Source organism: Salmo trutta, chromosome 18, assembly GCF_901001165.1.
Source record: "Salmo trutta chromosome 18, fSalTru1.1, whole genome shotgun sequence".
Taxonomy (NCBI): Eukaryota; Metazoa; Chordata; class Actinopteri; order Salmoniformes; family Salmonidae; genus Salmo; species Salmo trutta.
In genome coordinates, this window is record NC_042974.1 from 21,726,873 (window position 1) to 21,748,535 (window position 21,663).

Here is a 21,663-nt window from a genome sequence, read left to right on the forward strand (position 1 = left end):
TGAATGCTGATTGGCTGACAGCCGTGATATCAGACCGTATACAGGGTATGACGAAACATTTATTTTTACAGCTCTAATTACGTTGATAGCAGTTTATAATAGCAATAAGGCAACTCGGGGATTTGTGGTATATGGCCAAAATACCACGGCTAAGGGCTGTGTCCAGGCGCTCCGAGATGCGTCGTGCATAAGAACAGCCCTTAGCCGTGGTATATGGCCCCTTTCGTGCGTTATTGCTTAAATATAATCCATTCTGATAAATATTATGCAAGCTTTGAAAATAACTGATTATGCTAGCCTGGCTCCTCTGCAAGGCTTCAGTGGTGTTGCGCGTTCCAGGTCGACTTTATTTTAGGTCGCGCTGTGCAGCTGGCAGTCTCAAGAACCAGAACGACAATGTGACATTGAATATTGCAATATTATCCAGGTTAACGCTAGTAGCTTTAGTTGATTTGAAATGTGACATTTGCTCAAATTAATATCAATCAAAGTTCATAGCGAAACATGAATCACGATACGTGTTCTTGTGGTTGACGTCATTGACGTGCTGAAGTGGCGCTCGGGCCGCAACTACTGGTGGAGTGGAGAGCGAGTCACATGCGCCATTTAAATACCCAGCTGTCGACAGACAAATATTTCTTCTTTTACCACAGCGGATTTTTTCCCCCTGCTGAAGATGGCGGACGGGGAGAATATCCTTGTTGGAGCCAGTTCCAGCACTTCAAGTATGGAAGAACCCGTTTCAAAAAAGTCCAAAATGAGCATGGCCATAGAATGTGGGCTCAAAATTGTTCAGACTGAGCAAGCTACATACGAGCTAGGGGCTTGTGAGAGTTGGGCTGCGGCGATTTCTGTGCGGCCAGATGAGGAGATTGAGCCGGTGATGGCGTTAGGACAGGCCCCAGCAGCAGCAGCAGCAGCAGCACTAGGCGGAGACAATGGGCTGCTGGTCTTGGAACCTCGGGAAAGCGTAACAAACTTAAAAGAGGCGTCTGGACCCGCTGCGGAGCCTGCAGGTAGGCTAATTTAGCTAGCTAGCTGCTGTAGCTAGTATGCCAAGTTTTTTTTTTTTTTTTTTTTTTTTTTTTTTTTTTTGCGGACTCGAGCGTTGCATGTCTGGTTCGATTACTCCACCTTGGATAGCCAATTCAATTGGGCTCGCTAGCGTTTCAGCTAACTTGCTGCACGCTAGTTCAGCAGTACGTCAACCTGAAGGTTGAAACTAGCAAACTTTAGCCGACTTGTTTTATTTTTTTTAAAGGTAGCCAGCTATGAACATTAGCTTTTTGGCTAGTAATGTTATGCAATTCAGGTTTTTGGGTTGCACGTTTTTTGCACATTTCAGGGAATGCAAAAATGCAGTAATATTTTCAAGTCCTTTGCAGAATAGTTAACTAGGTAAATTACTGTTCAACACATTGCCTGAGTGATCTGTTATGAAGAGACAGCTAGTCATATTAAAGATGCAGAAATCGCTCCGCCATTTCTTGGTTGCTAAAATTCTAAAAGTTACAACATACGCGTGTAGATAATAATGTACCATTTAAGCCGCTGTGAAATCTAATTTTACATAACCAAAAATATTGTATTTTCAGCTGTTTGAAGCTGGTGTATAAAACCGAAAGTACAAGACGCGAAAGTGAAATTTAAGAACGGGAAGAATAGAAAAAGCGCACACAGAACAGATCTACTGCTTGCTTTCAATGAGTGACAGATATTTAGCACATTTCTATATGAATTTGGTCGGGTACATATTGCAGCTTTAAATTAATTGGCGAAACTGTATCAATTCCCACACTCATGTCCTCTTTATTGCTTGTCCAGAGTGTCTTGACACCGATGAGGAGTTTCACCAAAATGGCTTTGCCTTCCCGGATGGCGTCAATGAGGATGATGACAGATCCTCACATGCAAGTTCCAGTGACTGGACCCCTCAACCACAGATAGGTACAAGATGTCTAATAATCCATTTTATTTTTACCAGGTGTATTGAAAATGAATTTTTCAAACTACAAAAGACAACATGCAGACGCACAACTACCAACGACATCACACCTGCCCAGAGACCTACCTGTTTTCACCCCTATCTCCAGTGCCGGTTGAGAGAATAACAAGAGTGTGCAACGCTGTCATCAAGGAAAAGGGTGGCTACTTTGAACAAACTCAAATATAAAATATATTTTGATATAACACATTATTTTGGTTACAACATGATGCCCTATATGTTATTTCATAGTTGTCTTCACTATTATTCTACAATGTAGAAAATAGTGAAAATATAGAAAAACTCCTGAATGAGTCGGTGTGTCCAAACCTTTGATTGGTACTGTACATTTTAAGATAATTTACGAAGTGTATCGTCCAGCCTATCAGGTATCTCACTGCACCCTCATGACAATTCTTGAAATATGCAGACAAGTAAATTTACATTGCAACACTCTGACAGCCAACTTTCTCCACCCATAACATTTTGACTTTATAGCATTTCCAGGGGGCATGGGTTATTTAGTCATTATTAGGTTTACACTTTAGACATTACTCTGTCGTTGTGCTGTAAATTGTTTCTTATATAATACATTCTATACATTCACTTAATCCAGTATAAACTAAAGGTTCATTAAGAATCCATTCATTAGTTATGTTCAAACATTCCCTCCATCTTGTGCCAATATCAGTTATTTTTGTCTTGGTACCAGTAGTTTATAAACTCAGCAAAAAAAGAAACGCCCCTTTTTCAGGACCCTGGTTTTTCAAAGATAATTAGTAAAAATCCAAGTAACTTCACAGATCTTAATTGTAAAGGGTTTTAAAACTGTTTCCCATGCTTGTTCAATGAACCATAAACAATTAATGAACATGCACCTGTGACTAACAGCTTACAGACGGTAGGCAATTAAGGTCACAGTTATGGAAACTTAGGACACTAAAGAGGCCTTTCTACTGACTCTGAAAAACACAAAGAAAGATGCCCAGGGTCCCTGCTCATCTGTGTGAATGTGCCTTAGGCATGCTGCAAGGAGGCATGAGGACTGCAGATGTGGCCAGGGCAATAAATTGCAATGTCTGTATTGTGAGACGCTTAAGACAGCGCTACAGGGAGACAGGACGGACAGCTGATCGTCCTCGCAGTGGCAGACCACGTGTAACCACACAGGATTAGTAAATCTGAACGTCACACCTGCGGGACAGGTACAGGATGGCAACAACTGCCCGAGTTACACCAGGAACGCACAATCCCTCCATCAGTGCTCAGACTGTCCGCAATAGGCTGAGAGAGGCTGGACTGAGGGCTTGTAGGCCTGTTGTAAGGCAGGTCCTCATCAGACATCACCAGCAACAACTTTGCCTATGGGCACAAACCCACCATCGCTGGACCAGACAGGACTGGCAAAAAGTGCTCTTCACTGATGAGTTGCGGTTTTGTCTCACTAGTGGTGATGGTCGGATTTGCGTTTTATTGTCGAAGGAATGAGTGTTACACCGAGGCCTGCGCGGGATCGAGGTGGAGGGTCTGTCATGGTCTGGGGTGGTGTGTCACAGCATCATCAGACTGAGCTTGTCATTGCAGGCAATCTCCACGCTGTGCCTTACAGGGAAGACATCCTCCTCCCTCATGTGGTACCCTTCCTGCAGGCTCATTCTGACATGACCCTCCAGCATGACAATGCCACCAGCCATACTGCTTGTTCTGTGTGTGATTTCCTGCATGACAGGAATGTCAGTGTTCTGCCATGGCCAGTGAAGAGCCCAGATCTCAATCCCATTGAGCACGTCTGGGACCTGTTGGATCGGAAGGTGAGCCCCCCCTCCCCCCCCCACCAGAAATGTCCGGGAACTTGCAGGTGCCCTGGTGGAAGAGTGGGGTAACCTCTCACAGCAAGAACTGGCAAATCTGGTGCAGTCCATGTGGAGGAGATGCACTGCAGTACTTAATGCAGCTGGTGGCCACACCAGATACTGACTGTTACTTTTGATTTTGACCCCCCCTTTGTTCAGGGACACATTATTCCATTTCAGTTAGTCACATGTCTGTGGAACTTGTTCCGTTTGTCTCAGTTGTTGAATCTTATGTTCATAGAAATATTTACACATGTTAAGTTTGCTGAAAATAAATGCAGTTGACAGAGGACTTTTTTTGCTGAGTAATTTTTTTCCTAAGAGGTTGTCATTTCCATAGGCTCTCTGCAAGGGTTTGAATATCATACCTATAATATGAAGATCCTTTTCTAACTCAAATAGAATTCCCTTAAGATTGCTCTAATGTCCCCAAAGATTTCAAATCAACATTTTGTGATATTAAACTTAAATTGCATGTATTTGAAAATATCGACATTGGTCAATCCAAAATTGCTTTTTATTTCTGTCATGGAAATAGATTTCCTATTACAAAGTAATTTGTTTCTTAGACCTTTGTTTCCATGTGAACCAATTTATCGGTGCATTCTGAAAAGCTATTCAAGGATTTTTCCCTAGGCTTGTGTTTTTTGGGAGTAACATTGGTTCTTGTAGAATCTGTTTTAATTTTCTTCCATATTGTTAGTGTTAATGTTCTTAGTTTATCGTTTGAAAATAGACAAGTGAAAAGATTGAGGGTGAATGCGCATCTTCTATAATTACACATTGTTCCTCTTTAGTGCATTTAACGATGTCTCAAGTAAAAGCCTTGGGTGGCGAGTTGATGCAATTCCAATCAGAGGTTAAAAAGATTAGGGAGAGGTAACTTTCCTTTTTGAGTTTTATTTGCCCGTATAAAGTCTAATGGCTGAGGTATACTTTTTTAAAGAATGTCTTTGGTGGGGTTATTGGTATTACTGAGAATAAATATAAGAACTTTGGGAACCATGCCATTCTGAAGAGGTTTATTCTGCCTTTACGATTTATGGGAAGATTGTTGCATTTAAGACATCTGCTGTAATACACAAAATTGCATGCAACCCAGGTAATGTTCAAGATACAATAACATGTTTAAAGCTATTTGAATGTGCAGTATTTCTGTTTTTATTAGGTTCCTACAGTTTTATTCAGCAACACATTATGAGAGAGACCAATCCGAGAACAATACTAAAAGACTTGCTTCCTGAGACTGTGCTTCCGCCCGACTTGGATGATATGACACTGTGGCAGATCATCATCAACATCTCGGAGCCTCCTAAAAGAAAGAAGCGCAAAGACATAAACACCCTGGAGGATGTGGTTCGGCTACTCCAGGAGAGCAAAAAGATCCTTGTGCTGACTGGTGCTGGGGTATGTATTGCAGGGAACAATTAAGTTTTGCTGTGTCTTTGTATAGCTTTCACAGTTGCCTTATTAGGACTGATTTATTTTTCCTCAGGTGTCTGTTTCTTGTGGCATACCAGACTTTCGATCCAGAGATGGCATTTATGCAAGGCTGGCAATCGATTTCCCAGATCTTCCAGACCCTCAAGCAATGTTTGATATCGAGTACTTCAGAAGAGACCCAAGGCCATTTTTCAAGTTTGCTAAGGTTTGTGGACAGAAAGCATATCTGTATAGTATTTGTTTAAGCGATGATGAATATCTGTAAATGACCACTTGTTGGATATGTCAGACGGTTTTGATTGCTCTGTTCTCTTGCAGGAGATCTATCCAGGACAGTTCCAACCTTCGCCTTGTCACAAATTCATATCTATGCTGGACAAGCAGGGGAAGCTACTACGCAACTACACCCAGAACATTGACACTCTTGAACAAGTGGCTGGGGTTCAGAGGATCATCCAATGTCATGGTACATACTGTAATGCATGTTAACTTTAATCAAGTGTTTGTGGTTCCGGGTCTAATATTCACTCTTATGACCCACACTCTTCTGTATTTCAGGGTCTTTTGCAACAGCTTCCTGTCTCGTCTGTAAACACAAGGTTGACTGTGAGGCCGTAAGGGAAGACATTTTTTATCAGGTATTGGCAAGAATGGTTCCTATTAATATTCACCAGTGTCAAATCTGTGAATTGATGTGTACTCCTGGACAGACTTGTGGCTTTTTTTCAGTCATTCACGGATTATCTTGTACAGTAGCATCCATTGTCTGATTTGTTTCCATAATGAATTCAAATCTCTGTTCAAGGTTGTCCCTCACTGTCCACGGTGTCCAGATATCCCCATGGCAATCATGAAGCCAGATATTGTCTTCTTTGGAGAGAATCTTCCAGAACTATTCCACAGAGCAATGAGGCAGGATAAGGATGAAGTGGACCTCCTTATTGTCATTGGGTCCTCACTGAAAGTGCGACCCGTGGCTCTCATCCCAAGTATGTTAAATGTTTTTTTTAGATGCCCAAGATTAGCAATGCTATTACCAATGTTATTGTCATGTTATTACCGGTATTATGCTTTCTCGAGCCATGCGTATATAACAGGTGACCTCTTTCCATCCAGCCTCTATTCCTCATGACGTGCCTCAAGTCTTGATAAATCGGGAGCAGCTGCCTCACCTCAACTTTGATGTGGAGCTACTTGGGGACTGTGATGTCATCGTTAACGAGCTCTGCCATCGGTTGGGTGGAGACTTTGAGCAACTGTGCTACAACTCCTTAAGACTCAATGAGATCACAGAAAACCCCCCGCGGTTAGCGACTTCCGCAGAGCAGCCATCTTGCAAGGCATTGTCTACTCACAGTAAGCCAACAGAAAAAGAACAGAAGCACCGTCACACAGATTCATCGGTCAGTGCCTCAGAGGAGACGAACACTCATATGGTGTCAGACACTCCCGTACGCGACAGAGTACCAACAGAACCTTGTCCGACGGCTCAGAATGTCACCGACACACCTGAAGTCGATGGAGTACCACCGGAGCCCTGTCCAAAAGGGCAGATTGTCCAAGACACTCCAGAAGTAGTAGCACAACCAGAGCCCTGTCCAAAGGCTCCAAGCCCCAATGAGGAGAGAATGGAGTATTCCGTCTCTCCATCAACAGACACGCGGAGTGAAGAAGGCTCTGGATTAAATGATCAACACATCAACCTTGAAGTTCGCAGACTATGCTGGATGAGTCGAATCTGTAGAAGTCCTATCAGCAAGCGCCTTGAGAGTAAGATTTCAAGTGTTCGTTTACCTCCGATTTTGTGCAAAACTTCTTTATTTTTTTTTATGCAAAACCTTCTGATGGTAATAACTTTTCCATGTCGTTTCATTAAATCATGTCCTGTAATTTCCATGTTATAACAACTTGTTGATGTGAAATTCACCCAAAGTGTGATGTCTTTTACCCAGCTTCTCAATACCTTTTCCGAGCACCAAATCGCTACATCTTTCACGGGGCAGAAGTGTACTCCAACTCGGAGGACGAGACGTCCAGCTCCTGCGAGAGCGAGGACTCCAGCCTGGAGATGGAGGAAGACAGCGATGCAGAGGACGAGCCGAGCACACCAACAGAGGAGGTCGAGGGCTGTCTCATAGACACAGTGACACACAAGAAAGCCTGCGAGGGCACGTTGAGTGTGAAGCAGACAGACAATACAGAAACAAATGTTCAGAACACCACAGCCCTTTAAAAAAAAAAAAAAGAATTACCCTGTCTTGACAAGGCACTTTTCTTTTTTGTTTTTATTATCTTGTTTTGTATCATTTTTTGACACACTTGTGTGCTTGTGCAGAAAATTCATTGTCTTTCTGCATCCAACCACATTACTGAGCTGCAGGGGAGTTGAGTACATGTTTTGTGTACTACCATTAGCAGCTTAACCAAGAAAGGAACAGCAGACTTAGACCAAAGAACACTTTTCCCCCCCCATACTCCAAATGTTTTTCAATTTTGCCATAAAGTCCTAAAAGGTTTGTTTTTGACTTACCCACCACTGAAGTGTAAAGATTATATTTAATGGTGGCATTGTTTTCCTTACAATATTTGGCAGCTACTTTTTACTGTCACGTTCAAGCTTTTATTATTTTTGTATTTTGTAAGACATACTCAACGAGTAGGTGATGGTTTTCTAAATCAAATTGAAGTTATACATTGTGCAAACATAAAGCCTTATAACCATGTTCAATATGCTTTCATTTGAGCAAATAGCACTTTTTTTCATCTTCCATTTCCAGCAGTTTGATGCATTTGTACTTATGTCCTTGGTTGCATGAGCTATTTGGAGGATGTGACTGGTTGTGGAGGTGCAAATCTATAGAGCTCGTATTCACTTGTCTGGAGAAATGTCCAGCCCGAACACAGACATTGTGCTCTGGGATCAGTTTAACATGAGCTGAATTTAGTGTTTTAAGAGCCTCATTCGTATGTTTAAATGGTTTTTGTTTTGATATTGATCTTGGTAGTAAAATAGCTAACATTTTCAACATTCGTGGTAGGCATTTTTTTTTGTTTTCATGACACAACATAAATAGCCTTTATTAATCACAAGGTGTAACACACTTGTGTAAGAAATGGATAGAGATATGAGAGTTGCATGCTATTTGAAGGCCACGTTTAGTTTGAGAAGACCACTTTACAGGTAAGTGCATGCAGTTCAGATCCTGCAGCAGTGCCAAGGGGGTGTTTTACACACATGAAGGGACATTTACAGAAATGAACTGAAGATGATTCAAATGAAATTTGAGTTTTTAGAATTAGTATGTCATCCCTTGTGATGTTGGTGTGTCAGCTTTTATGCTCTGCATTATTTTTTACATCATTAAAAACGTACTAACCGTTTCTGTTTTCTTTAAAAACGTTACATTTTATTTGCTAGATTTATATTAGGCTTAATGACACCATGCACCAACAAATAGCCCATGACATAGCAGATAATCTCATTTGAGGTTATTTATGTAAATGTGCCATTATTTACCCATATTGATAATGTATACTGTATTTATGGTATAGCCCTATACCTATGTTTTTAAAGTTATTATGCCTGCAAAAGTCACACACAGCTGTGTTTTTGTCTAAAATTGTACTAAGATTATTTTTCAAAGAATGTAATTCCAATCCAGCTTCAGTGATAAAAACGAACCTGCAGTCATTGCATGATTTTAACTACATTGTCCTGATACCCCAGTCGCAGTTCTTTTCACGCCATTTCGTGCGATAGGTCATGTGGACGTACATTTCAGTGCGTATATAGGTGCACACAGTGTCGAGAACGAGCCAACCACTCTCAAATGAGGTTAAGGTTAGGCAAAGGATTAAAGTTTAGCTACAACGATAGTTTGTCATCAACTGTTGTTCCAGACGCGACCACTAGATGAAGCTGTATGCTTACTTCATCTAGCCACAATGGTAGAAGCGTAAACGAACCAACTGGCAGAAAAATAATCAGTATCATAACACCGGATCGTGGACTCTATTCAACACATCGCTAAGCCATTATAGAGTACAGGTTGGGAGCCACAAAGATGAAGTAAACAAATGTAATCGCTGAATTCCCGTAATGTTTGCTATTTCATGAAGCTACAAAATGGAAAGAAGCTAAACAAATTATTTTATATTTGAATTTCGCATTGTTTAAAGTTGAGAGATATCATTCAGCAAAGTAATGAGACTGGGTGTGTAAGTATGCCTCCAGGGTAATATGGTAAAGTTGGCCTCAAGTAAAGGCCTTGAACAAAAAAGACAAAGGAGAGAGAGAGTGCTTCATCAGCTTTTAGATTGCTTAGAATACAAGTAAAATAAAATATGCTAAGAGTGAAACACATGCAATATAATCAGCAGAGATTAACTAGAGATGGGGGTTTAACCAAACATTACTTGTACCTGCCATGGTAGAGAGAGAGAATGAGATAGTCCCCTTGTCCAGTAGAAGTCAATAATCAAACAACACACCAAAAACTTGATCAGTCATAACATGTTGCAGCATCATCATGTGTTATGATCCTATAGGCTGCAAAGACTTAACATTATAGTAAATAAGACTACAATGCTGAATTGTTAGTAAACGTTCGGGGGAGAGAGGCTAATCTTCACAGCATCAGCCTACAGATACCTGCCAGACTTGAGAGACAGAGAGAGTGTGTGTGAGACGGTTACCTGACTTTTTGTAGAGCAAAACTTTTTGTGGAAGGTACTACAGACCTCGTGCACATAATGTCGTTGAGTTACACTACATGACCAACATTCTTTGTGGAACATCTCATTCCAATATCATGAGCCCATGATATGAAGTTGGTCCCCCCTTTTTCTGCTCCACTCTTCTGGGAAGTCTTTCCACCAGATGTTGGAACATTGCTGCGGGGACTTGCTTCCATTCAGCCACAAGGGCATTAGTGAGGCTGGCGCTGATATTGGGTGATTAGGCCTAGCTCGCAGTCGGCGTTCCCAAATCATCCCAAAGGTGTTCAATAGGGTTGAGGTCAGGGCTCTGTGCAGGCCAGTCAAGTTCTTCCACACCTATCTCAACAAACCATTTTTTTAAACCCCTTTTTCTCCCCAATTTTGTGGTATCCAATTGGTAGTAGTTACAGTCTTGTCTCATCACTGCAACTCCCGTACAGACTCAGGAGAGGCAAAGGTCAAGAGCCATGCATCCTCCAAAACCCAAATCAACCAAGCCACACTGCTTCTTGACACAATGCACATCCAACCCGGAAGCCAGCCGCACCAATGTGTTGGAAGAAACACCGTACACCAGGCGACCTGGTCAGCATGCACTGTGCCCAGCTCGCCACAGGAGTCACTAGTGCACGATGAGACAAGGATATCCCTGCCGACCTAACCCGGACAATGCTGGGCCAATTGTGCACCGCCACATGGGCCTCCCAGTCACGGCTGGCTGCGACAGAGCCTGGGCGCAAACCCAGAATCTCTGGTGGCACAGCTTGTACTGCGATGCAGTGCCTTAGACCACTGTGCCACCCAGGAGCCCTAACAAACCATTTCTGTATGGACCTCGCTTTGTGCATGGGGGGATTGTCATGCTGAAACAGGAAAGGGCCTTCCCCAAACTGTTGCTACAAAGTTGGAAGCACAGAATTGTCTAGAATGTATGCTGTAGTGTTAAGATTTCCCTTCACTGGAACTAAAGGGCCTAGCCCGAACCATGAAAACCAGCCCCAGACCATTATTCCTCTTCCACCAAACTTTACAGCTGTCAGTATGCATTGGGGCAGGTAGTGTTCTCCTGGCAACCACCAAACACAGATTAGTTTGTCGGACTGCCAGATGTTGAAGCGTGATGCATCACTCCAAATAACACATTTCCACTGCTCCAGAGTCCAATGTCGGCGAGTTTTACATCACTCCAGCCGACGCTTGGCATTGCATATGGTGATCTTAGGCTTGTGCTCTGCCATGGAAACCTATTTAATTAATGAATAGTTAATGAATAGCTGATGTTGCTTCCAGAGGCAGTTTGTAACTCGGTAGTGAGTGTTGCAACCCAGACGATTTTTACCGTACTAGGCGCTTCAGCACTTGGCGGTCCCGTTCTGTGAGCTTGTGTGGCCTACCACTTCACAGGCTGAGCCCTTGATGCTCCTAGATGTTTCCACTTCGCAATAACATCACTTACAGTTGACCGGGGTAGCTCTAACATGGCAGAAATTTGACGAACTGACTTGTTGGAAAGGTGGTATCCTGTGACGGTCCCACATTGAAAGTCACTGAGCTGTTCAGGAAGGCCATTCTACTGCCAATGTTTGTCTATGGCGATTGCATGGCTGTGTGCCTGATTTTACACACCTGTGGCTGACAGGTGTGGCTGAAATACACTCTAAAAATGAGGGATTCTTCTAAAAGGATTCTTGACACTGAAAATTGCCCCCAAAAGCTTCTTCCAAGAACCCCATAGGAGGTGGGGTTCATCGAGGAAGCTCCTTAGCTGGTGTTTTTTTTTGTAGGAACCTAACTGCCCAACTGAAACATTTGGATTTGAATTTGAAAGGACAACAGCTGCAAGCACTTAACTGAAAAATATAAAGATCTCCTCAATTTAAGGTAAGGTGTGTCCCTTGTATGATCTAAATTGATATTGTTTTATGATGATACCATCTATCTTCTCATATTTGTGCAAATCTTTCTAAAACAGAAAATTGACAATTGAATGGATATCGAATCAACAAAGAGGTAAGAATATGTAGGCTATAAGAACATGTTGAAGGCTAGCTGTATTGGGTGCAGATGACTGAACTGCTCACCTTTGTGTCTGTAGGTACACAGAGGAGGAGGCATACAAAGGTATGTCATTTTACATTTTAGTCATTTAGCAGACGCTCTTATCCAGAGTGACTTACAGTAGTGAATGCATACATTTCGTTTCATAATGTTTTTTTTTCTGTGCTGGCCCCCCGTGGGAATCGAACCCACAACCCTGGCGTTGTAAACATCGTGCTCTACCAACTGAGCTACAGGGAAGGCCCGATTGGTATTGGTATGTTATGCAGATCACATTTACCATCCTCCTCCCTTACCTCTTCAACGAATATCCCATAGACCTCTACATTATGGACAAGGTATGTGTATGAAAACCATTATAAAAACAGTTTTTTAAATTCACATTTACCACAAAAACCAAGGTATGAATACTGTTGTGTGCATGTTTTGTTAACCATCTGTATAATTACTATTTTTTGGATTCACAGACTTCACCCTCCCTACACCGCTGATGAATATAACAGGGAACTTGTTTGATCATCATGCACTGCACATTCATTCTGGCTATGGACACGGAGAACATCAACACATTAACATCAACAGGCCAGAGGATGTACACACTGGACTTGGGTCTCTGCTGGGAGTTTACCTCATATTTAGATTTTCTTTATTTCACTTTGCCACTAAAATCATAATAAACACTGACAACTAAAATATAGTGTTATTGTTGTTATTGTTATGCTTATTATTAATAAATAATAGGGGAGGGGGGGGGTAGTTAAAAAATGAACCCCAAAAGGTTATTCAAAGAACCCTTTTATAGGGTTCTTCGAAGAACTTATAGAGCTTCCCCCACAGTTTCAATTTGAAGAACTCCTGAAGGATACTCCAGGAACCTTTTCTTTTTAGAGTGTAGCCGAATCCCCTAATTTGAAGGGGCGTCCACATACTTTTGTATATATGGTGTTTGTCGAGTTTCCTTGTAGGCCTATTTGGCGAGGAAACTGTGAAGCCAGCTCTATAGCCTATTGCCTGTTTCTGTTTATGAGTCTTTTATTAAAGAATATGAAACGATGTGTATGTTTGCTGCTTTTAATCAAATCATGCAGAGCTGTTCTTTATATGGCCTAAAATAAATGTGTTCATATAGGGAGAATATTATATATAGGCTGTAGCATAGCGAATTTTGAGTCAGTTATGAAAATAGAACATGTAATGAATGCTGTAATTGTTTCATGTGGTAGGCCTAAAAGGCCAACATTTGGAAGTTTCAATAAAAAAATACTTTGTAGCATGACTATAGAAATGAAACATTGTGATTTTAGAGACACATTTACAGTATCCTATGATTAAAGGGTTAGGCTATATTGGGCTCTCACCATCATCATCCTTAGCATTATTCACATAATTCCAATTCAACCCATCACAATTATCGGCTTGGGTATTGACATCAATGAGCAGGCTTTCCAAGTGGGCTCCCTACATTTACATTTTAGTCATTTAGCAGACGCTCTTATCCAGAGCGACTTACAGTAGTGAATGCGTACATTTCATTTTAATTTCACACATTTTTTTCCCCCCCTCCTGACAGAGCTGGTGTAAGTGAGTCAGGTTTGTAGACCTCCATGCTCGCGCACACGCCTTTTCAGTTCTGCCCACAAATTTTCTATGGGATTGAGGTCAGGGCTTTGTGATGGCCACTCCAAAACCTTGACTTTGTTGTCCTTAAGCCATTTTGCCACAAATGTGGAAGTATGCTTGGTGTCATTGTCCATTTGGAAGACCCATTTGTGACCAAGCTTTAACTTCCTGACTGATGTCTTGAGATGTTGCTTCAATATAACCACATCATTTTCCTACCTCATGATGCCATATATTTTGTGAAGTGCACCACTCCCTCCTGCAGCAAAGCACCCCCACAACATGATGCTGCCACCCCCGTGCTTCACGGTTGGGATGGTGTTTTCTTCGGCTTGCAAGCCTCCCCCTTTTTCCTCCAAACATAACGATGGTCATTTTGGCCAAACAGTTCTATTTTTGTTTCTTTAGACCAGAGGACATTTCTCCAAAAAGTAAAATTTTTGTCCCCATGTGCAGTTGCAAACCGTAGTCTGGCTTTTTTATGACAGTTTTGGAGCAGTGGCTTCTTCCTTGCTAAGCGGCCTTTCAGGTTATGTCGATATAGGACTCGTTTTACTGTGGATATAGATACTTTTGTACCCGTTTCCTCCAGCATCTTCACAAGGTCCTTTGCAGTTGTTCTGGGATTGATTTGACCTCTTCGCACCAAAGTACGTTCATCTCTAGGAGACAGAACGTGTCTCCTTCCAGTGGCGCAGCGGTCTAAGGCACTGCATCTCATTGCAAGAGGTGTCACTTCAGTCCCTGGTTTGAATCCAGGCTGTATCACATCCGGCTGTGATTGGGAGTCACATAGGGCAGTGCACAATTGGCCCAGCGTTGTCCAGGTTTGGCCGGAGTAGGCCGTCATTGTAAACAAGAATTAGTTCTTAACTGAAAGGTTAAATAAAAAAATATTAAAAGTGAGGAGAGACACATTGGTAGGCATCCCAACAGAAAAAGTCTTAAAATGATTATGACATTTGGACCACAGAAATCCAATGTTTATATAAAATGTATGCCTTTTCCCCCTACATTGTAACAGTCTAATAGGTTAATTTAAAATATAACAACATCACAAAATCCATTTGGCCTGTCGTTTAATTTAGTCTCAATATGATACAAAAAATGTTGGCTATATTGATAATATGAATGAGAATGTAGTCCATTTCATTTTGAAATCAGTATCTGTCCATCTCTCCCATAGATCCCAGTTGTTGGCATGAGAGATTCACAAGACTATAACATTGGAATGTTGTAAAATGCTTCCCTGCCTGGACACTCACATTCAAATAATTTTCACCTCAAAATCATGTTCACCTCCCATTTTCAATAAAAAAATATGCATGAGAGATTCACAAGACTATATCATTGGAATGTTGTTAAGTGCTGCCGTACCATGCATGGTTGGCGAGGACACAGATTGAATAAAATGAATTACATGGAAATAATGTTTTTTAGCTTTTGAACCTGTATAGGCTACATTTTTAGCCTGTATAGTTTGTTGGACTATCCTTTTTGTAACATATGAGACATCAAAACGTTCTAGAAAAACCTTGCATGTTATCACAACAGCTGTTCACTTTACTGTTATCCTGCAAATTATTTCTGAATCAGCTGATGATTGTTGAAACAGGGTTCAAGTTTTATGTCTACTTTCACAGATAAATGCTTATTATATTGATAGGCAAACATTGTCACTAATACAAGGAACAAAAAGTGTTTGTCACACGATTTCGACAAGTAAAATGTTATCAGAATATTAAAATGGTATATTTCCAAGTCGCCCAAAATATGGTTCTAGTTTTAGGAGGTCATACTTAAATGTAAAATAATAACATGCAAACAAACTAAATAATACTATTTTATTAAGATTATCACCAAGACAGGCAGACAGTCCAGACAGACAAACAGTATATTAGGCTATACATTGCACAAGAAGAGTATAGGCTATTTTATGAGATTTAAGAGAATGAATGCAAATAGATCCATTTGATTACCTTTAAAACTATCGTCTGAACTGCCGGATCTGAATAAATGGCTGGATGGATGGCTTCAATAGTCCAGCAATCTGTCAAGGCTTTCAGACGGATCGGACCAATATGCAGCGTGATCGTAGGTCCACATCTTTATTTCAATCATGAAACTCATGCAATAAACAATAAACTTGAAATACAAAAAAACAAGAAAGCCGTGACGCAGAGAAGAAAACACACTACTCAACATATAATCACCCACAAGGACAGGTGGGACAAACATCAACTTAAATATGACCTCCAATTAGAGACAACGACAACCGGCTGCCTCTAATTGGAGGTCATGCCAAAACCAAAACCAACCAAAACCAACATAGAAATACAAAACTAGAAACTGAACATAGACATACAAAAAACAGATAAACACCCCCTGTCACGCCCTGACCACTCTACCATAGAAAATACCAACTTCCTATGGTCAGGACGTGACACAATCGAATTGCAAGTCGTTCATATACTTATAATCCAAAGATTCTGCTTAAAAAGATCTTGTACTGCTACCCTCAGCATTCATTATTCTTAGAAAAAAATTCCTGGCACATGAATGCTACATCTACAGACGGGAACAACCGACCGCAAATAAGACCTTCTGGAAGTGCCCCGAATATGATGCTTTCGAATGCCAAGGTCGCATAACCCTCACTGACGGAGTTATCTCCAAATTATGCTGGATAGCTGGTTCTTTCAGCACCCGGAACATCAACTGGAGGAGCTCCTGGCACTTTCAGGCAACATGAGTTGCAGAGAAGGTCGGACGCCTTGGAGAATGCCAATGTTTTCCATAGGTAGGCCATTGTGTTGTTTAACATAATAATGGCTTTATTATTTGTATTCTTATTGTTGATGACAGCATGCTCAATGCCAATAACATGGTTGCTAATCTGCTTCTATCTCTTTGATTTATGTTCAGAATGGAACTGCCACTATGCTGTCCTGCAAGACTTGTCGAAGACCGACAACGGGGGTGGAGGGATGTTATCCTCTTTTTTCCGCGAATCTTGGCGCTACCCATCCCACCATTTGGAAGATCATTGAGGCATTGCAATGATAGCAGCAAAGAAGTGAAATGAGAATGGAGCAGCAACTTCTGGGGTACCACCGCCATGCCAAAGACCCCGCTACCACAAGAAACAGAAGGATCTGAAGTCACTGGTTAATTAAGAAGTAGCCTACACCATGACTTAACAACTGGAGTCTGACCTAATGAGCGTTGCCTAATGAAGTAGCATGTAAATACTCCAAAATCCATCTATTCAAGTCAACTAAATGTGCAAAATGTGTTGATTTGACAAATAATGTTTTGTTAAGTTGACTTCAACTCAATAAAAGCTGTAAACATAAAAAATAAAGATCAGTTAGCAAAGAACAATTTGCTCAGTCAACTTTCAAATCAAAACTAATAAGTCAAATAAACTAAAACAAGATCCTAGTTGTGTTGACGAAATATGACAAGTTATAATAACTACAAGTCATCACATTGTCTTAACTTATAAAATCAAGTTGAATCAGCTATAAACTGTGTTCCCTCAACTTTCAAATTAGATCCAATAAGTAAAACGAACTAAATAAAGACAACAGTTGTTTTGATTTAAATGTCAAGTTAGGATAACTATAAATCTTGACATGAACTTTACTTACAAAATGAAGTTAAATCAGCTAAGACCTGTGTGTTAATTTAACTTTTAAGTCAGAACCAAGAAGTCAAATCAGTGGTCTGTGCAACTGCCTCCGGTGCACATGTACTGTCGTGTGGGTTTGAGTCTGGGTTTGAACTTCTTAATTATTGACCTAATAGTGTACCTATTGTTTAATAGTGGAAACCATTTTTTTATTTTTTAATTTGTGAGTGTTTTTGCCTTTCCACATTGTGATTGATGAAAAAGGCATATTCCATGCGGGTTACCTTATTTTTATACCCCAGTTAAAGGGAGCCATGTAAGGCCACAATACAGCTCATTTTTTCATAAGTAAGAATCCATATGGGGTGCCAACAATTGTCACAATTGTCATTTTGTTGATCTGTTTGTTTTAAATGGAATTTGATTGGTGCAACTTTCCTGCAGTGACTTCCCCCATATTCCTTGCAGCCAATAAATTCAGCTTTTGTCTTTGAGGGCAAAGGTCACGTGCAATATCTCATGTTCTAATTTCTGACACCAATGCAGCAAATGTTAAAGAATATGGGGCCACATAGCATGAACTGTGTCAATTGTATGGGCTATGGGTTCATATTGTGTTAGCTGAGGGTTACAGGTTTTTACTGCATGAAGGTCTACACATGTGTAACTAAGGCCAAGCTGCTTGCTTAGCAAGTAGGCCTATTGCTTATTCCTGTAAGAGTAATTGTAAATCGCTCTGGATAAGAGTGTCTGCTAACTTACTAAACTGTAGGAGAATGATTTACATATACTATTTCTATTTCTATACATGCACACGTATTAGTGATCCTAATATTGGGCCTAAGCTTTCATGGCTAACCATCTAACAATTCGTGTTTGGTGAGGCCAATGTAGTGAAAGTAATATGTGTAACTTTACAATTGGTTATAAAAGAGATTAACTACAAAAAACACTCGGAATGCATCAGATCACCTATCCCATTGTGTGATGTTTGTGTAGAATTTACTCCTTGTTTGCGCATTGATAGGGGATATAAATCAAACTTAATTTGGTTTAGCATTTACAAGAACTCCTTGTAATTCTAGTAATCAATTAATTCTTAAACAAAAGTGTATAATGTTTAGAATCAAACATAATTTTTATTTACTTAAGCCTTGTCGTAGTAGCACAATTTATTTTAGAACTCATTGTTAATTTATAGGCGGCGGCATCATTTCAGGAAGTGGCTTGATCAAGACTGTGCTTTTGAAACTCTACTTCATTCAACAGCTTTCCAAGCTGGAGTGAGTAGCTTGGCAAAATGTGAGCATCTCCTTTAAAAAAAATACAACCACTAGCATATTATTGACCTACTTTTCAGCACAAGAATAGCAAGGACATTAGCCACTATGTTACATGCTAGCTAGCTAGCTAGCTGGTTAGCACCGCACACACGCCATGTTAAAATGGTAATTTGGTTAAATTAAGAAAGAAAAACATATTTGGCTACGTTTGGCAAATAGTATTTTACTATATAAGTTTAAATCGGATTACTTGTACAATTCTGCTATGTGTACTGTAGTATAATTGTAGCTAAGCTTGCTGTTATCATGCTGTTAAATAGTACCGCTCTAGCTAGCAGCACACATGGCGCCAAATTGCAGACATGCTGACTGACTTTGTTTGATAACCTGTATGATAACCTGTATAAACAGTAGCTAGCAACAAAAGCCAACTGTAGCTGTGCTTTTAGTTATAATTACTATTATATTGGGTGGTAATGAGCTGTTACAGTTTATTTTACTATTGTGGTTGTATTCAGTGACTTGCCAGCCAAACATTAGATATAGGCATGTGTAGCTAAGTAAATTCTCCAGGGTATGTTGTGCCATTTAGCTAGGATGCTGTTAGCTAGCATCGCACTTTCTAGCATGGTGTTAGCTAGCATAGTGTTAGTTAGGACCGTTAGGACACGTGGCCGAATTTGCACATGTGCTGGTTAGTTAAAGTGCGTTTAGTAAGCATGGCGTTAGATAGCATGTGGTCGGAATTGCACATGTGCTGATAAAAGCTGCTTGTTGACTAGCTTGGAAATAGTTTGATAACTTGCATAATAGTACAAAGGAAAGATGTTTGCTAGCCATGCTTCTAGTTAGTATTGGATTTTAAACCCTCATTTTTTTCAAAATATATTATTTAAAAACCTAAGAATGTTCTAATGATTTATTTAGCCTAATCTTGCAAGTAGTAATGTTGGCATATATTTTGATATTTTACAATTGTTAGTTTGGGTGTATTGAGATGTTATGTTAAACAAACCATGTTATAAAAATGAATTTTGTAGTTAGTAAACAGGTTTACATAGACAGCACTTATATCTTGAATTTTTAACCAATTTCAGAATTTGTTAATTAACATTAACTAAAGTGAATAAAAAAAAAGGTTTATGTAAACATAATTTTTTAGATTCTTGGAAATCCAAAAGAATAATTCTTCAATGGATAAAGTGGAACTGTAAGTATTGCAGATTTGACACATCAAATCAACGCATCCTTATTAGACATTACAAATTGAAGCATGGACATTATGCAAGATACATTGGTGGATACATTGCCATGTATCATCAAGACTGTCGGTGCACCTTTAAAACAGAAATAGCACTCAAGAAGCATTTGGCTCAACACGGAAGAAATGTTCATGAAACAGTTACTGCTTGTATAAAATGTGACCTCTGTACTTTTTCTGAGCCCTGTCATGTTAAGCAGTACTTTTCTCATTGGAGAAGTCATTTCAACAATAAGGATTTTATGCAAGAAGAGATTCAGAAAATAAGTCCTGACTGGGTAACTGTTGATGCAGCAATGATGACTACTTTCTCATTAGCTTTCAGAAGAAAGGAGACTGTGGAAGATGAGCCCCTTGTGATTGACATCAAATCTAGATGGCCAGCGCTGTTCACAGACAGACAAGTAAGTGCTTATTTAAAATCTGCGAAAGGTCCAATAAGATTTTCTGTGGTTGTTGAAATTAATAATATACACAGTTTCTCATATCTCAAGAGCTTGTCTCTCTTCAGACCTTTGTGCATTTTTAGATGAAGGTGATTAGAGGACACAAGGAACTACATAAGTTATTAATGTAATACGCTTTTCAAAAATGTATTCCTTTTATCTGTAGTGCTCTTAGGCTGGGTGTAAAAATCCTAACTCTGACTGTTTATAGGTCACACAAATGCAGGGCTCTATACAGTGTAAGTGTTTCACATTTTCTGAAGTCAATTATGGATATAAACCATTGTTTTCAAAGTATTTCTGTCATTTAGTTTCATAGCTTGACTATGAATCCCTTAACTATATTTAACAATGAGCGCAGAGGCAGCCACAGGCTGTCATAGATACATTTTAAATATCGCAACTAAGACTTAGCTAGGAAACATGAAAACTAGCTATGTATATTTTAATCACATGCTTAAACTGCAAAATCAAGATATATTTCCCCCAAATCAGTATAAGTACTGTAGCTCCATTACCATGGTAACCCTTTGGTCTGAAAGTGGCAGCAGATAATTTTAATCACTTTCCTATTTTAAATGCTTATAGGGTTTTTTAACAAATGTACAAAAAAATGTAGCAATGTAATTGGTTATTTTGCTTAATGGCCTTAGTGCCCTGCCTGATTGTTTTGGTGCACTGGCAGATTAGGCAACCCCTTAACCTGTCTGGGCTAGGGGGCAGTATTTTCACGGCCGGATAAAAAACATACCCGATTTAAACTGGTTACTACTCTTTCCCAGAAACGAGAATATGCATATTATTCGTAGATTTGGGTAGAAAACACTCTGAAGTTTCTAAAACTGTTTGAATGGTGTCTGTGAGTATAACATGGCCTGTCTGAGAAATTGTAGTTCTTCTTTCTAGTCCCTTTCGAAACTACAGTATCTCTGGGGTTACGTTTCACTTTCTAAGGCTTCCATTGGCTCTCTAAAGCCTTCATAAAGCGGATTGAGGCGTCTCCTGTCTCTGGGCAGAGTATACTAGCACAGTTTGTCAGTGGTCTGCCTAGTGACAAAGAGATTGGAGATGCGCGGTCCCACGACCATGCTGTTTTTTCTTTTTGTCTTTGAATGAATACACTATTGTCCGGTTGGAATATTATCGCTATTTTACAAGAGAAATACCATAAAAATTGATTTTAAACAGCGTTTGACATGCTTCTATGTATGGTAAAGGAACATTTAGATTTTTTTTGTCTCGAAATGCGCTCGCGCGTTACCCTTTGGATAGTGACCTGAACGCACGAACAAAACGGAGGTATTTGGACATAACTATGGATTATTTGGAACAAAAACAACATTTCTTGTGGAAGTAGCAGTC

The 21,663-nt window shown here is 40.1% G+C and overlaps 1 protein-coding gene across 1 annotated transcript; it reads left to right on the top strand.

Moving 5' to 3' along the window:
- Nucleotides 1-269: 269 nt before the first annotated feature.
- On the top strand, nucleotides 270-8,678 carry LOC115152999 (NAD-dependent protein deacetylase sirtuin-1). The gene is made up of 9 exons (XM_029697979.1): nucleotides 270-1,016; nucleotides 1,825-1,947; nucleotides 5,006-5,244; nucleotides 5,333-5,485; nucleotides 5,599-5,746; nucleotides 5,839-5,918; nucleotides 6,086-6,269; nucleotides 6,397-7,050; nucleotides 7,233-8,678. Exons 1-9 carry the CDS (start codon nucleotides 677-679, stop codon nucleotides 7,511-7,513), a joined length of 2,202 nt encoding a protein of 733 aa, XP_029553839.1. The 5' UTR covers nucleotides 270-676; the 3' UTR covers nucleotides 7,514-8,678.
- The last annotated feature ends 12,985 nt before the right edge of the window (nucleotides 8,679-21,663 follow it).

What these genes read in the sequence shown, in the direction of transcription:
- LOC115152999 (XM_029697979.1), top strand. Translation starts at nt 677, where the DNA reads ATGGCGGACGGGGAGAATATCCTTGTTGGAGCCAGTTCCAGCACTTCA. An exon ending in TTGTGCTGACTGGTGCTGGG is followed by an intron (nt 5,245 to 5,332) that starts GTATGTATTGCA and finishes ATTTTTCCTCAG; the next exon opens with GTGTCTGTTTCTTGTGGCAT. An exon ending in ACCCGTGGCTCTCATCCCAA is followed by an intron (nt 6,270 to 6,396) that starts GTATGTTAAATG and finishes CTTTCCATCCAG; the next exon opens with CCTCTATTCCTCATGACGTG.